The 16,497-nt window shown below is 39.6% G+C and overlaps 1 protein-coding gene across 2 annotated transcripts; it reads left to right on the top strand.

The window, feature by feature from the left end:
- The first annotated feature begins 4,094 nt into the window (after window positions 1–4,094).
- Window positions 4,095–14,720, top strand: tnnt3a (troponin T type 3a (skeletal, fast)). 2 transcript variants are annotated; one of them, XM_077596395.1, is made up of 14 exons: window positions 4,095–4,193; window positions 7,321–7,361; window positions 7,856–7,869; window positions 8,854–9,030; window positions 10,101–10,118; window positions 11,065–11,083; window positions 11,161–11,206; window positions 11,398–11,514; window positions 12,745–12,822; window positions 12,892–13,005; window positions 13,257–13,369; window positions 13,477–13,567; window positions 13,660–13,700; window positions 14,499–14,720. In XM_077596395.1, the coding sequence occupies exons 2-14, from the start codon at window positions 7,342–7,344 to the stop codon at window positions 14,533–14,535; spliced, it is 885 nt and encodes a 294-aa protein (XP_077452521.1). In that variant the 5' UTR covers window positions 4,095–4,193; window positions 7,321–7,341; the 3' UTR covers window positions 14,536–14,720. The 2 variants fall into 2 exon arrangements, with proteins under 2 accessions (XP_077452521.1, XP_077452522.1); XM_077596396.1 differs by lacking the exons at window positions 8,854–9,030; window positions 10,101–10,118.
- The last annotated feature ends 1,777 nt before the right edge of the window (window positions 14,721–16,497 follow it).

The following is a 16,497-nucleotide window of genomic DNA, read 5'->3' as shown; positions in this document are numbered from 1 at the left end:
GTAAGCACTCTGATTCCTCCTCCATCACGGGTTCCTGATCCCTGGTCCTGAAACACTGCAGAATTTTAAGGAAATGAAATTCATGAATGCACTTATCCAGTATAGAGCTCTGTCCATGGTGACTCCTGGTTTACACCCTCACGGTTCCTGAAAGGCTTTGCAGAAGCTAACATTTTCCATTTATGCACACATTCATACACAAATGTAAAGCCATCACATTGCACTAGGAATAATATTCAAGTCTAAGCTGCAGATCGGTATGGAAACAGGGGAGAGAAATATTTTTTTAGTTAGCCAGTAGACTGCTTGTGTGCTCTTCAGGTGTGCTTATCATGTCTCTGGGCTGATGAGATATTTTGAGATGAGCTCAGTAGAGTACAGTGGTTATTTGAATTTGGTTTATCAAGTTTCAAATTCAGGACGCCATACACAATGCGAAGTACTGATCCATCTCGTGCATCAAAAAATTGGTAAACTGACGTTTTCCCAATGTAAATTTAAAATGTTTTCATCCATCTTTTTGTCAGATTGTTTTGTAAAAGTATTTTCAATTATTATGAATGTTCGCTATTTCATTTTTTTTTATTTCCAATCCCTTCAATGTCAGTAAACAACCATGGAAGGCAGTTTTCTGTCTTTCGTCTTTGCACATTGAATATAGTTAAAGTAAAGTGTGTGTATTTATATTCTTTAACATGCAGAGTGCAAAAATAGATGTCAGGCATGACAGCAGTGACATCACAGCCCACTGACAGGCGATTTGCTACTACCGAGCCCAGCCAATTGTAGGAAAAGGACTAAGAATAATTGAGAATAATACAAAATGTGGATGATCATAAAGAATCAGCTGTCACTACATGTTACAATGTAGGCCAGCAGACCCGCGAGCCCTCTCCAAGTCCACACACTTTGCACAACTGTCTTAGTTCCAATATGAGAGCCCCCCTGCCCCTGACCCCCTCCTTTTAAGGCGCTAAATGGTTGGAGTCCAAAGTCGGGAAAGTAAATATAGCAGTGTCAGAAAATCCGCGCTGGTCTACAATTAACAATTTCAACCTAAAAAGACCCAAACCCCCATAAAGGTAATTTCTTACCGGCTTGAGGCAGGTGGCTGGATTGCAGCAAGCAGGGCTTCCCCTTCAAGCAAAATAAGTCCAATCAGGAACTCACATAGCAAACAGACATGCACTTTTCAAGATCTGCAGCCCGCCCCCTCCTTCTGCAGCAGTAAGGTGCCCAATGGGTTAACCCCCCCACCCAGACACCCAATCTTCCCTGCCGCTGGATCAGAAAAATAGGTAAGTTTACCTGGTTCAGTGCTGCTAGGGGGGCAGCCGTCTATCCGGCGGCTGCCTGCTTGTTGTAGCCTGGACTGTCAAAGCGGCAGTTTTGCGCCGCGCCCCACTCGACCCCCTTGCCTCAGAACGCAAGGACCGCACGCCATGACAGTCCCAAAATAAACGGAGTGACAGCAGAGGCCGAGTAAGACGCCAACCTGAAAATGCACGCTCCAAATCTTAGGTTTCATCTCCTCCGGTCATGGCTTTAGAATTGAGGGAACATGGCCTCCCAAGGGGACCGGGCTACATACTTCAGGAAACCCAAAGTTTCTGAGAAACTTAAACGATGGCAATCTTAAAATATATCGTTATGTTACATTGCAGTAAATGTTACACACATGGAATGTTATGTAATATTAAATAGAGCTGTGTAAGATGAAGGAATTTTCCTTTCTAATCTAACCCATTTTTTAAAGGAGAATTTTTTTATAGCGCAACAACTATCTTTTGGTTCTAAACAAGCAGGGGGGACCGGCGAAACCGGCCCCCCCTGCTTGTATTAAATAGAGCTCTGTAACATTATGTCACGTTTATGATTGCATGTTCCCTAATGTTATGCTATATTTTCTTGTGTTATATTATGGTACATTAAATCATCGGCTTACAAATTGATTTCAGCTGTCTTATGATGCCGATTTTTTAGTTGATACCGTGTTTCATAACATTTTGTTATGTTAGGCAAGATATTGTTTAATTACATGTTGAGCTGTCCTGCTTTATATTGTAATTCATTGCGTTATGTCGGCTACTCTCGTTAAAGACCTATCTGTCGATGTGATGGGAGGCCCGAGTGCAGCGGGGATGCCGCTGAGGCAACTGAGCTGCACTTAGAGTGCCACCCGCCTGTTGGGGAATTATGACAGCAAATTTTTCAAATGGCCCATTGAGAAACAAAGCATGTTGGACTGCATACTAGTACTATCACTAGGAGGCTGGATCTCCCTTTCTGACCTAGACACCTCCTCTGTGAGTTAGTGTGGGTTCAAAACAGGTACATAAGCATTTTTTCCTCTTGGTTCTTGTCAAACACAAACATTGGAAAGCAAAAAAATGTCCATCTCGTTTCTTTCCTTCTCCTATTTCATGAAAATGCTTGAACATTGCTGGAGCCTATGCCAGCTGAGTCCGGGCAAAAGGCGGGGGATACCCTGAATTGGTGGCCAGCCGCCAGGCCGCCCCTACTGTATTAGTAGGTTTTTTTCGTAGTTAAACAATTTCAAATCCAATTTCATCTTATTCATTCATTCATTTTTAACACCACTTATCTTTGTGAGATACACCAGATGCTGACTTTGTGTCAAAGACTGACAACACCCTAAATTGGTCAGCAGTCAGTCATACTCGTAGGGAACACAGGCTCTCACAATCACACCACCGAGTGGGAATCGATACTACGCTGCCTGCACCAAAATCAGGTGAAATTTATCTAATTCTAATCTACTAGTCTCAGCTCATCTCATCTCATTTTCTGAACTGCTTCATCCTCACTAGGGTCGCGGGTGGTGCTGGAGCCTATCCCACCTGACTTAGGGCCAGAGGCGGGGGCTAAACTAAGCTAAGCTAAGCTACTGGTTTTATTTTTAATTTTCGGGGTTCAATCCCAGGTCGGTCCTCCTGTGTGGGGTTTGTATGTTCTTCCCGGGCCTGCATGGGTTTCCTCCAGGTACTTTCCTCCAACATTCCAAAAACATGCACGGTTGGGTGGTTGGACACTCTAAATTGCCCCAAGGTATGAGTGTGAGCGTGAATGTTGTCAGTCTCCTCTTTCCCTGCGACTGGGTGGCCACCAATTCAGGGTGTCCCCTGCCTCGTACCTGAAGCTGGCTGGGATATGCTTTGGCACCCCTTGTGAGGCTAAGCGGCTCAGAAAATGAATAAATAAATGTTTCAGTGTGCACTTCAGAAGCTGTGACACGTCTACATTTACATGTGAGTCAGTCCCCCTTTCAAAATAATAATATTGGCAGTAACCCAGTTTACCATCTTTTGGTAAAAATATGTAATACAATAGTTTTAAGAAAAGGCAACTTGATGAATGAGTGATTAGCGCATTGTGCTCACAGTTCTGGGACCAAGGATTCGATCCCAGGCCCGGACTTTCCCATGTGGAGTTTCCATGTTCTCCCTGAGCTACTCACTTCATATTGTGTTACTGCAGCACCCCCAAGTGCATGAGAGGGTTCAGGTTAGTCAGAACAGGTCTTTCAGGCTTCTAAGAACTGTAATAGTATTATTACTTTTTTTCGTGAAGATTAATGCCTTACACTGGTTGTTAAAAATTAGGAAAGACATTTCCAAAGTGTTAAAAGGAGGATGCTAGGAAGATGAGGTTGGCTTCAGAACATCAAGAGGGGCACTTTGAGAAGATAACTTCAGATGAGGAACAGCAAAAAACATTGGAACGACAAGTTTTTTGGAGGGCCTGTTGAACATCAAATGTTTTCCTTCCACTTTTTCCTCGTTCCTCTTCTTGTTCTCGCACGTTCTAAAATGTGCTTGTCTCATGCGTTGCTCCCAGAATAGCCCAAAGACTTGGGAGAGCACTGGTTCCTTTCCAAACTTAAGCCAGCGTCTCCTCCTACTTGCCGGAGTGCTGGCATCTCCTTATTGAGGACCAGGAGGAGGAAGGAGGTGTGGTGTGGGTGGCGCCCCCAATATGCCAACCCAGCCCCACCGGTATCGAAACCCCGCCTCTTTCCTGACTTCTGGACCAATGAGGCCGTGTTGTGGATCAAGTGTCACTATAACAGAAGAACATCATCAGCGCGGCAAGTTTGCAGATCCTGACAACCGCTCTGGGCCAGCGGGGACCTCCACGCTTCACACTTCTTCTTTCTTTACTTCTTATCTCAGGTAAGGAGGTCCAAATCCCAATCCTAATCCTAATCCTGGTCCTATAGTCCTACAATCCCATTGTCTAGTGATTCACAACTAGGATGCCATGAGGAATCATCTACTTCTATGACTTAGTCCAGAAACGATATAATTGCTACGAATAATTTATCAACTATCCATCCATAAGATATATACTGTCAAGCAAAGCAAATTACGTGACAGAAGGTACAGAATCAAAAGTGCCGTGAAAGTGCTTTGGCTCTAAAAAGGTTTAAAAAAAACATTGAACTATTGTGATATTGCTTCCGCCTGATCTAATAATTTAGTCATGTTTCTGGTGCAGTGATAGGTTTTCATTGAAAACAGTTTTTGATGTCGTAGCATTCCTTCGATTATATGGTGGACATCAATCTGTCAAATTTACATCGTTGTTTTATGCATTGGAAAGATGGAAAGGTGTCCAAGTTCCATTTACGTGGTGGTTCTATTTGAATTTTATGGTTAGGTTATATGAGTCTCCATCTGGTCCATTTGGAGCAGGCGGTCATCAACATGGACGCTCCCAAGGACCATATGAGTCGCCCACAGGCCTGCTCTGAAAATAGCTCATCTTTTCTGTTATGTTGTATTACGGGTTAGAATGCAAAAAGTGGCAATTGTGTCCAATTACTGTTCTTTTGGAGGATTTAGTAAAACTTCCAGAGTTGCCTTGTTCTTCTTCTGCTGTTGTAGTTACACGAACATCCTGTGTTGTCTTGATTGTTGTGTAGTGCATTGCATAGTTTGTAAAATACCAGCCAATTAAGTAATTCAATGACAACTTCCGATGAGAACCTGGCACAGTCAACGTGTTTGTTTTTAAGGGGGATCAACAGCAGATGGTTTTGACAGCGTTGTTTTTTCTGGGTTTGGCGTTCCAGTGGGTCGGTAGCTTCTATAAGCGAAGCTGCAAATGGTTTTGGCTCGCAGCCACATGGTGGCAGGATCAACACTTTAGCACCCAGATGAAAGGCCAAGATTCTCCAGACGGATGAGCTCACGTCAACAAATTCCCATTGGGAATCGTCAGCATTCTGGAAGCAGGACGCAAGGACCTTTTACCTTCTGAGGTTTATTCTGAAAGGCATATTAAGCAGGGAGCAATTGGGCTGGGAGATGATTGAAGGAAGCCAGCAGGCGGCCACATAAGGTGACGCCAGGTGCAGGGACGGGAGGTCCTCCAAGGAAGGAAAGGGATCCAGGCATGGAGTTCTGGGAAACCTGAGTCGGGTGGGCACTGCACAGCTGCGACTCGGAAATAGATGAAGGAATGCGATAATCGGAATAATGTGGGCCTAAGCTTCTTTTCTTATTGGATCAACTCTTCACTCTATCACTCAAATATAACATCTTTGCTATGCTATACTATGCTATGTCATTCCATTCTGTTCTCTTTTAAGAGTATTGTGTTCCCCTGATTGGATAAAGTATTGCCGGACTTGTTATTATTATTGGATATTAAACTTGATTCTATATACATGTATTTGCAAGTTAGATTTTTATCAGGACATGTTAACCAACATCAAAATGTGCATAATCACGCACATGCATGATAGAGTACGGTATGATAAATTTGTAATCTTTGTCTACATTGCTATACCATCTGATATTAAGACTTGCATGAGATCAAAAGTCACCACGATCAACACAACATCAAGATTTACGGAAACTGCGCATAAATGAAGCTGAAATGCGTCTTGACAGGAATTGCTAGTTAAATTTATAATATTTAACCCAAAAATGACAGTCCCACAACTTTTAGAACATTTATTCGAGGGTTTATGAAATATAAAGACATATAGCAGTTTATGAGTGGTAATAATATTACGATTACTAATAATAGTTATTTATACTGAATTGGGCTGCCTTGTAGTGTAGAGGTTCACTCGCCTGACTTCAGTGTGGGCAGGCGCGGGCTCGATTCCCGCTTGTGGCCAAATGATTGGGAGTGCGGATGGTCGTTTTTTTCTCTGTGTGCCCTACGACTGACTGGCGACCAGTCTGGGGTGTAGTCTGCCATTCGCCGGACAACTGCTGGGTTAGGCTCCAGCAAACCCCGGGACCCTTTCGAGGATGGGCGGAATGGAAGATGAAGGAATGATGAATTAAATCGAATGCTTTTATTCTCATTATACAAGTATAATTTTATTTAAAGCTTCACCGAAGTGCAAAAATAATAACAACAAACCAACAAACAAATAAATAATCAATAAGTAATAAATAAATAACTAGTCAACATAATAGGTAGGGAAGTGCACAAATAACAACAATAAAAACTGATAAGTAAGACAAAAAAATCAATAAATAAGTAATAAATAAATAACTAGTCAACAGAATAGATAAGTATTAGTCATCATGTTATGTCCAGAGATTGGCTGGCAACCATTTCATACCCTGCTTCCTGCCCATAGTTAGTCAGCTAGGATAGGCTCTAGCACCCCTAAAATCCTCATGAGTTTTGCATCTTGTGTCTAATTTTAAACTGTTGACAATTTTTGCAAACTGGAAACTTCTGAAATCGGACTCCGGTAGAGCACATGCACATTTTTATACTCCTTTTTGGTCTGGGGGTCAAGGATATGGGCGTGTGGGGAGAGGGTGTTAAATGTGCGTGTGTGTGACAGGGGCACTTGTTCAAGTTATTTTAGAGGGGAGCTTTAAATAAAGTTAGTTCTTGGCTAAGGAACTTAGAAAAGCGACATGACTTAAGTGAACACGCTTTGTTACGTAGACATAATCATTGTCCTCCACCGACCCTCCATCCCCACCCCGCCATTTGCCCCCCTCCTCATTTGCCCGTTCCAGGTTGACCGTCCTTCAACAGCGCAGTTCTAAGTGTCAACCACAAAATGGTGGCACATTAATATGCTTTGCACTGTAAATTTGGCTACACAAGCCCAAGGAAGTGCTCAAAAAGGCATTCATATAAATGGGACATGTAGTGGTCGATAGCAGGATTACAACCAAAGTAAATGGAAGGCCAAATTTGAGTAAGATATTGGACAAAAAGGTTCAATGATTAACTTGGATATAAGCGAATATGCTAAAATAAATGTGTTAAATTGAGAAATGTTGTGATATCTCAATATTGTGGTTTGACTTGCAGGTTTTGACGTCCATTTTCAACATGTCTGACACCGAAGACTAGTAAGTCCCTTAGTGCCAAAAGAGTATAGAAATTTTGTTTTTGTTTTCCACTGATTAAATTTTTTGGCACTTTGTCTCCTCTTTTCGTGTTCTTATTTCTTTTGTCACCTCTTCTTGTATCATTTTATGTGGTTTGACCCCTTCTTTCTGTTTTGGTTTCAAACTGTCTCTTTTCTCCTGTCCCTTCTTGTGTCTTAAATGTTGTTGTCCTGTCTTTTCATTTATTCTCGTCTTCTGTCTATTGTCCTCGTGTTATCAATTGTCTTCTCTTGTCATCCTTCCCCTCTTTCATCTTTGAGTCAATTTTGTTATTCGTCTCTATTTGTATCCATGTTTATCTTGTATCCACTTTTTGTGTCATTTTATGTTCTGCTCTTGTCTCTTTGTCTATATTTTTGTACTTTGCTGGCTTATATTGTGTCTTATTTTATCCGTTTTGACTTTTGTAAAGTATTTTTCCTGCATTCTAATCCTGTGTCTTCTTCTGTCCCCAGCGATCAGACGGAGGGTAAGTCATACCAATCATCATGTGCTATCACCACCACCATTTTTATCATCATCACTATCATCATCATTATCGCCATCATCACATTGGTCCTCATGGTCATCACGGTCCTCAGTCCTCTGTCTTCGTTGGTTGTTGTTTGTTATTAGCGGTCTGGCTTGATTCGTCAGAAGAGGCGCGCCCAATGGTGGTGGCTACGCTGGCTCATAGCATCGTAGCCACCACCATTGGCGCCTCAGCATGACAGCCCGCATGGATCCCGCCAGTGTACCTGGGTACACGCAGGATCTTTTTTGTAAATGTACTTCTGCTCCTTTTCTTTCTCGGACCGCCATGAAGATTACGATGGTAAGATCCTCACATTAACCAGTAACTAACATGCGAAACCTTTGGTGGCTTTATAAATTAATGCCACTTGACCATCAATCGCATGTGGAAGCCGTTTGCACCACTCACTTATTGACTCTTATTGACTCTGACAACACACACTTCGTGTCCGTCCCCGAAGCTTTCTGTTTCATCGCTAGTGGTTCTCAAACTGGGGTCCCCGCACACCATTGGGGTTGGCAGATTATTGCTTTGAGATCTGCAATACACTGAATCAATGGTAGTTAAATGCTCTAAAGTTTGCTGGCACTATCTAGATGTGGGGCTCTAAATTACACTTGTATCTCTGATTTAGAATGTCACCAAGAAAGAAATAATTCACTTGATAACTTTAGCTTTTTCGATTTGATTGATATTAGTGTCACATAAAGACAATGGTTATGATGATTATCCGCTAAAAATACATATTTTTGAAGAGATCCACACTTCTGTACTTTTCTTTATGTGGGAAATATTAATTCATTAATTAATTGTATTTTAAGAATATTTTTTTAAAGAAATGTCTATCCTGTCGGAAGTCCTGGGCCTCCAAAAGTTTGAGAAATCTACACGTAACTGCCTTTTCTTTGCCTCTATTAACCGCACGTGGTGTATCTTTAGCCGAAGAGTTATTAGAGGACATAGAGCTGGCCCCAGAGACAGAAGTAGAAGTAGAACTCGAAGTAGAACCAGAGGAAGAACCCGAGGTAGAACCCGAACCTGAACCCGAGGTAGAATCCGAACCTGAACCTGAGGTAGAATCCGAACCTGAAGAAGAAGCAGAGGAAGAGTTCGAAGGTAAGTGGCATGGACAGGGGATGGGGTGGGGGGTTATTCTATCATCCTTTCCTTTCCCACACAACAATGTACGCTCCAGTCATGCAAATGACAATGCTAACTTACCTTCCTTTCACCTCTGTGCAAAGTCGACGACTCACAGCTAGTTTCATTTTAACATTCATTTATGTCATTAATTTTATATTCAGGTGGCATTTTGTTTCCTTGCTGGTGTTTGGCTTGATAAATGCTGGCCAGCACTCAAAACCTTCCGTTAGCTATTGGAAGAGTTTATTTAATCTGCACGTTAATATGGGTGCTTTGTGTATTATTTTTTTAATAATAGTACACGTATGATGTATTATTTTTCTAATTATGCAATCATTTGTTAAGCACTTCTTTTTTTTCTGTGTATAAGAATTTCTTGTACTTTAAAAACCCATAAAGCTTTTAAAATAATAATAATAATAATAACAAGGATTGGAGATTTTGGGCTACAGTGGGAAACAAAATACAAACACATATTTAACACTCAATATTTATATAACCTAAAACCATAGAATTATAATATAGAATTATTGTTTTCTTACTGCAAAAACTGAAAATAACCAACAAATAGTAAATGTTAATTTGCCGACATCTACTGGTGAAAGAGTGTAGCAACGCTGTAAGACTTTTGCGCATATTAGCTGTACCCTTAATTCAGTCATCATTTTCTTTATTTAGATTTAAATATATATAATAAAAGATATATAAATACATCAATACATACAAAATTACAAATACGGCTTTTATGCAAGAAAATACGGTAAGCGAACAAAACCATTTTAAATGCTTAATTATTTTTGCCTTTGACGAGCTAATGTGCTAACCAAACCATATTAGCTAGCTATGACTTAAGTGCTAATCACGCTAACAGCCCTGGTGGTCACAAAGATGATTAAAAGTCAATCATCGACGCAAAATGGATAACAGCTTTTTTTGCTTTATAGAAATTAGGTTTGAAATAGTTTGCTTGTGCTTCCCCAAGCGCCAGCGCTAACGCTTTTATTTTCTATTCTGCTTTTGTTCTCGGCGCTTGCTGCATGCAGAGGCCTCTGAAGAGGAAGGTATGTTCTTTTCAAAATAAAACTCTTATGTTTCAACTTTGGAGCTCCACGCAATCAGGTTCAAAATGAAAAAAGGGTGAAAGAATATGAAAGAATATTAAAAACTCCCCACCGCCCGCCTGTCAGCTGCATGGCATGAAGCGGTCAACCAATCGGAGAGGACTCGTATGATCATGTGACCTTGCCTGTCTTGTGGAGAGAGAAGAGGACAAGATTGTGGTCCAGCCAACGACACAAACATTAAACATTTTCTTAGCAGAGGAGGAGAATTAATAATAACACAGTGAACCTTTGCTATATAAATGGTTGGAAAATGTTTATCTTTGCTTGTTTATTTAATTGCCAAAACTACTAGGTACAAAAGCGACTCCGTTACTCGACAGTTAGTCGATTATCAAAACAATCAACACTTTGATAATTGACTAATCATTTATAAACCTTGACATTCCCACAATAAGCCAATTACTAATATTCTATATGTTGGGTTTTCTGCAGTCCATCGTGAAAGCAGATATTTGCCTATGTCAGCTTTAACTTTGGAAAAAGTTCTGAAAGCATTAACAAAATTCCTGGCAGGTTGAAGACAAACCACTGGTAGTTAAACTATTCTTCATCAGATTCATTGATTTATTAAAAAACACAATAGTAATTGACATATTAATTGACAAGTAAAACAGTCTTTTGTTCTAACATGACATGATAATAAAAAAACTGAAAAGGCAGCTAACAGAAATTAAACACACATTCAAACACAAATACTTATTATAATGTGGTTTGACTGTAATTATATTTAAATATCTTTGATTCTTTTGTTCCTATAAACCCTAATCACCAATTAATCACTTTATTGCTTGAGAGACTTTAATGTTTGGCTTCTAACAGCATTAAATATACTTGTCCCCTCCTCCTTCCTACCACCGCAACCTTCTTCATTTGCTTGCTGCAGAGGAGAAGCCAAAATTCAAGTAAGTCACTAGGCTGAATAAAACATATCTTTAATTTATTCCAAAATAGTGAAAACTAAAACAAAGGTTCTTTCTAGGCCAACTGCTCCCAAAATCCCTGATGGTGAAAAAGTGGACTTTGATGTAAGTTGATGGCCTGAAAGGTTTGATTTAAGACTGTGAATTGACCTCAAATATGACTGTGAACGTGGTTGTACTGAGGATAATGAGAGTACATCATATATTATATTAGATAGCAGCATTAATATAGTTATACACATGGTGTACTGTCCATAAATTGTTTACATGCTTGTCGGTGGTGTCATTGTGTTCAGGATATCCAGAAAAAACGTCAAAACAAAGACCTGGTTGAGCTCCAGGGCCTGATTGACGCCCACTTCGAGTGCAGAAAGAAGGAAGAAGAGGAGCTGATCGCCCTCAAGGACAGGATTGTGAGTGTGGAGACCAATCATCACAGAAAAACAACTTTAAGAATAGTAGTTCACACTCACGCTTTGTATCGCCATTTACACTTTCCTCAGTTAGATTGTCCGTAAAATATTCGCAAAATTGATTTTTTATTTTAAATGAACAAATTATAAATATACTGTCTAAATATTGGCGGCGTAATGGGGTTGAAGGTTCGATTCCAGGTCGGCCCTCACTACAGTGAGTTTGCATGTTCTCCTCGGGGTTGTGTGGGTTTTTTCCGGGTACTCCGGTTTCCTCCCACATTCCAAAAAACATGCAGTTTAGGCTGGTTAAACACTCTAAAATTCTAACTTGATTTAGAGTCTAAATCTAGGGTGTCAAACTCAGGTTGGTTCACGGGCCGCATTAACGTCAACTCGATTTCATGTGGGCCGGACCGGACTATTTTAGATATAATATTTTGATTTTTTTTTTTTTTTAAATCGGATTAAAAGAACTAGATCAAAAGCCCTAAATATTCAGTTTTTTTAATAGATCCAAAACAATGTTTATTTGAGTTTTTTTCTTAGTAAGGGAAAACATCTTTTAATCATTTTTTTCTTATTTCAAAAGGAAACTCAATATTTTTAAACTATGTTCAATAAAGTGGAAAAACTGAAAATATTTTATATATTTATTTTTGGATTTTCCAAAATGCTTTTTGAACTAAAAACACAAAAAGAAAAATACGGATTAAAAATTCCAATTATTGATTTAAAAAGGGAAAAATCAGGAAATATAATATACTACATCTATAATCTTCATTGGCACTCATGATTTACTTTCTCGGGCCGCACAAAATGATGCGGCGGGCCATATTTGGCCCCCGGGCTGCCACTTTGACACCTGTGCTCTAAATTGTCCCTAGGTATGAATGTGAGCGTGAATGGTTGTCCTTCTAACTGTGCCCTGCGATTGGCTGGCCACTGATTCAGGTTGTCCCCTGCCTGGTGCCCGTAGTTAGCTAGGATAGCTCCCCCCCGGACCATCATGATTTTTCATAACAATGAAATAAATCACTATTCATCTTTCTTTTTTTTATATTATGTCAATAGATGGTGTCTTTCATGAAATAACCAATGGGCGTATTTTAATTTCCCTTTCACAAAACACGTCAAAACGTATTGATTAAATTCGTTTTTATCATGAATTGTTAAACGAAAGAAATATCACGTAGTTGTACAACATTTGTCGCGATCATTTTCCCACAGGAGAAGCGTCGTGCCGAGAGGTCTGAGCAGCAACGCGTCCGTACCGAGAAGGACAAGGAACGCCAGGCCAGACGTGAGGTGAGTAACCCCTCGGAACCACCCTTTAAAAAGCCAAGACTGTGATTGGTCATTGCCGTTTGCATGCAGGAGGAGCGTCGCATCAAGGAAGAGTCGGATGCCAAGAAGAAGGCCGAGGACGAAGCCAAGAAAAAGTCTGCTTTGTCAAACATGGGCTCCAACTACAGCAGCCATCTCCAGAAGGTATTAACAGACAAATCATCGTTTTATTTCCAACGTGAACCACACACTTTGTATTTGCTTTGGAATAAATGTTGTGTGTCAGAGCTAAACCCTGATAAAACCTGGTGTAATGAGAAAATACTTATGTACTACATTTGGATTTCTCCTGGTGCTATATGGCAACCAAGGACCAACATGTTAACATTTTTCAACATGTTTCATTGACGTGGTCGTACACACTGAAATTTCTGTGACATTTTTCAATCCGCTAGGCTGACCAGAAGCGAGGAGGAAAGAAAGAAACAGAGAGAGAGAAGAAGAAGAAGATCTTAGCCGCCAGACGCAAGCAACTTAACATTGACCATCTCAATGAGGACAAGCTCAGGTACAAGAATACACTATGAGATGCTTGCAAATGTCTTTTTTGAATGAAACATGCCATATATATATATATATGATTGCATTGTTTCACCATGGTCAAATTTCTTCCAGGGACAAGATCAATGAGCTGTATGATTGGATGTGTACGCTGGAATCTGAGAAGTTTGACCATACAGAGAGGCTGAAGAAGCAGAAATACGAGGTCTGTATCGTGCACATAAAACAAGGAGGGGAAAAAACGGCCAAAATGAAAAGTATGGAAAGTTTTATGTGCTTCATGTGCACCCCTTACAGGTCACTACCCTGCGCAAGAGAGTGGAGGAACTCAGCAAATTGTAAGTAACATCCCTGCATGTTAAACTACAGCACCACTCCAAAAATATTATTCCTATTTAGTGGCTAAAATGCTATTTTTTTATTACAATTGTTCTTTATTTTAATCAACTATTTTTCAATAAAAGACTAAAACAACAATAATATCAATATTTTACTGTTAAATGCTAAAATGTCTTTTTAATATATAAGTTCATCACAAATTTTGCATAAAAATGTCTATGGATGCTCAGGGATTGAGTGAATCACAAAATTCTGCCAATAATTGCAGCATAAAAAATCATTCAATACACAAAAAGTGATTTATAATCATATTCTGGTTCCCAAAAATTAGATTAGTTATGTTCAATAAAATTGAATTTTAAAAAAATCACTGGACCATTGTCTATTTTTTCAAAGTAACTCAAATTCTTGACGATGCAGGGATGAACTAAAAATACGGCTTTTCCGCTGGTTGGGTCCCCAAATTAAACAGTAAAAAGAAAGAAAGTGCATCTTTTTAAACGTGAATATGAGATGTTTGTTATCAACCCTCAAAATTCTTGAATAACCCAGTGTTAACCACCATTTTTCCAAAGGTGCGTTCCCCCCCAAAATATTAATGTATTCGATAGGCTTTTTGACCATTTTTACTACATGCACCCCCAATTTGACTGGCTTGTTGACAAGAACTCTTTTCTTTGACGTGTCAAAATGTTCATTGATGATTACTCCCATTTTAGAGGATCTTTAAAGTGAAACTGAAATACTAATATGCAAACAAACTAATATGGGTTTATTTTGTTATGTGTGCTCCACAGCAGCAAGAAGGGAGCTGCCGCTCGCCGCAGGAAGTAGACCCCGCCGGCCAAGTTAATTTAGCTGAGACTCAACACTTCGTCATGCTGAGGATACCCATCACCACTCATGATCACTAAGCACTAGCTGCTAACGATCGAAATAAAATCACGTTGGCCCTCATCGCTCTTTTGACTGTTTGGCTCTCGGGATTTTTGTAAATAAAGTTTGACTCTTCAGGACGATATTTTTGCACCTGTCGTCATTACAGCTGTTGTTTTTATTTTTTATTTTTTAAACTCAGTCAAAGGGAGTTCACACTTAAAATCCAATATTTATAAAGTAGGGGTTCATTAAAATGTATGTATGCAGGGTCGCTGGAGCCTATCTATCCCAGCTGACTTTGGGCCAGTGGCAGGGGGACACCCTGAATTGGTGGCCAGCCAATCGCAGGGCACAAGGAGACAAATAACCATTCACGCTCACACTCATACGTAGGGGCAATCTAGACTGTCCAAACAGCCTACCATGTATGTCTTTGGAATGTGGGAGGAAACCAGAGTACCCAGAGAAAACCCACACTGGAATGTCCAAACCTGGATTTGAACCCAGGTCCACTATACACTGCCGCCAGGCCACCCAGAAAAGTAAAAATACATAAGAATGTGTGCATTTTTTAGTCATTTCACCGCTTTTAAAGTGCAAAAAGTGTCACTCCTATTGGTGCGTTCAGGGCTCAGCTCTCTCGCCAGCGATTTCCATATTTTAGCTCACAGGTTAGCAAAGAGCCATATGCACTCATCAAAAGAGCCACGTATGACTCCTAAGCCATAGTTTCCCTACGCTTGGTGTAGACTGTAGAGGTTCACTCACCTGACTTTGGTGCGGTTAGGCGTGGGCTTGATTCCTGCTGGTGGCGTTATGATTGTGAATGTGGATGGTTGTTTGTCTCTTTGTGTTCCCTATGACTGACTGGCGACCAGTCTATGGTGTAGTCTGCCTTTTGCCCGAAGACAGCTGGGTTAGGCTCCAGCAACCCCGCAACCCTTACGATATGGAAGACGAATGATGAGGAATTGTATCATTTTTACTTCAATGTATTTTTCCCCCAGTTTCTGATCAACAAAAAAAATGTTATCCCAAAAATGCAATTTATACTCCAGTCAAACTTTTTTTTCCTCTTAATTGTGTATTCTTTGGCTGGTGCGACTTATAGACCGTAAAAACTACATATATATATACATATATATATATATATATATATATATATATATATATATATATATATATATATATATATATATATATATAGTATATATATATATATAAATGTAGTTTGTTGGCAGGTTCGCGTGATAAATGAACTCAATAAAAAAATACACATAAAAGCAAATCACATGATAATGAATGAAAAATTAAAATATAACACAGCAAGCAAGATACTTTAGTATAAATAAAGTATATTTATTATTATTATTATTATTATTGGAGTGTCACTCAGTTTGTATAAATATAAAGTTGAGCATGTTCTTTTCACGACAAACAAACAAAAGCATTAATTAAATACAGTGAACAAACAGTCTTATTTACAACATTAGCTCAAATGTACAAAAATGGTCCTTTGCTGCAGCGGAGCCACCAAGCAGTCAATAAATCAATCAATTTTTGGTGTTTTTCTTGATTTTGTTGGAGGGTGTGAAGCTGAAGTTGGAGGAATGTAAGCGCATGTTTGACCTCCAAACACAAAACAAAAAGTGTTCATATTCACCATTATTCATAATCACAACAATTATAAAAACCTGCTGCTGTGTAGAAGCCGACAAAGCATAAAAACAAAGCATCCTAGTGGTTTAAGGCACTACTCCTAAAATCACTGCGTATTATTTAGGACAATAATCATTTTTTTTTACTGTTAGAAAAGAAATAGAGAAGTGTCTAAATACCGTTTAAATATGTCACTGTGCGCTACTACAAAAATGGAAACGTGTTATAAGTTCACTATGGCATGATAGCATGATTAAA

This window comes from Stigmatopora argus, chromosome 3, assembly GCF_051989625.1.
Source record: "Stigmatopora argus isolate UIUO_Sarg chromosome 3, RoL_Sarg_1.0, whole genome shotgun sequence".
NCBI classification, from domain to species: domain Eukaryota; kingdom Metazoa; phylum Chordata; class Actinopteri; order Syngnathiformes; family Syngnathidae; genus Stigmatopora; species Stigmatopora argus.
The sequence above is the reverse complement of the archived record's forward strand: the minus strand, read 5'-3'. Positions and strand labels throughout refer to the sequence as shown.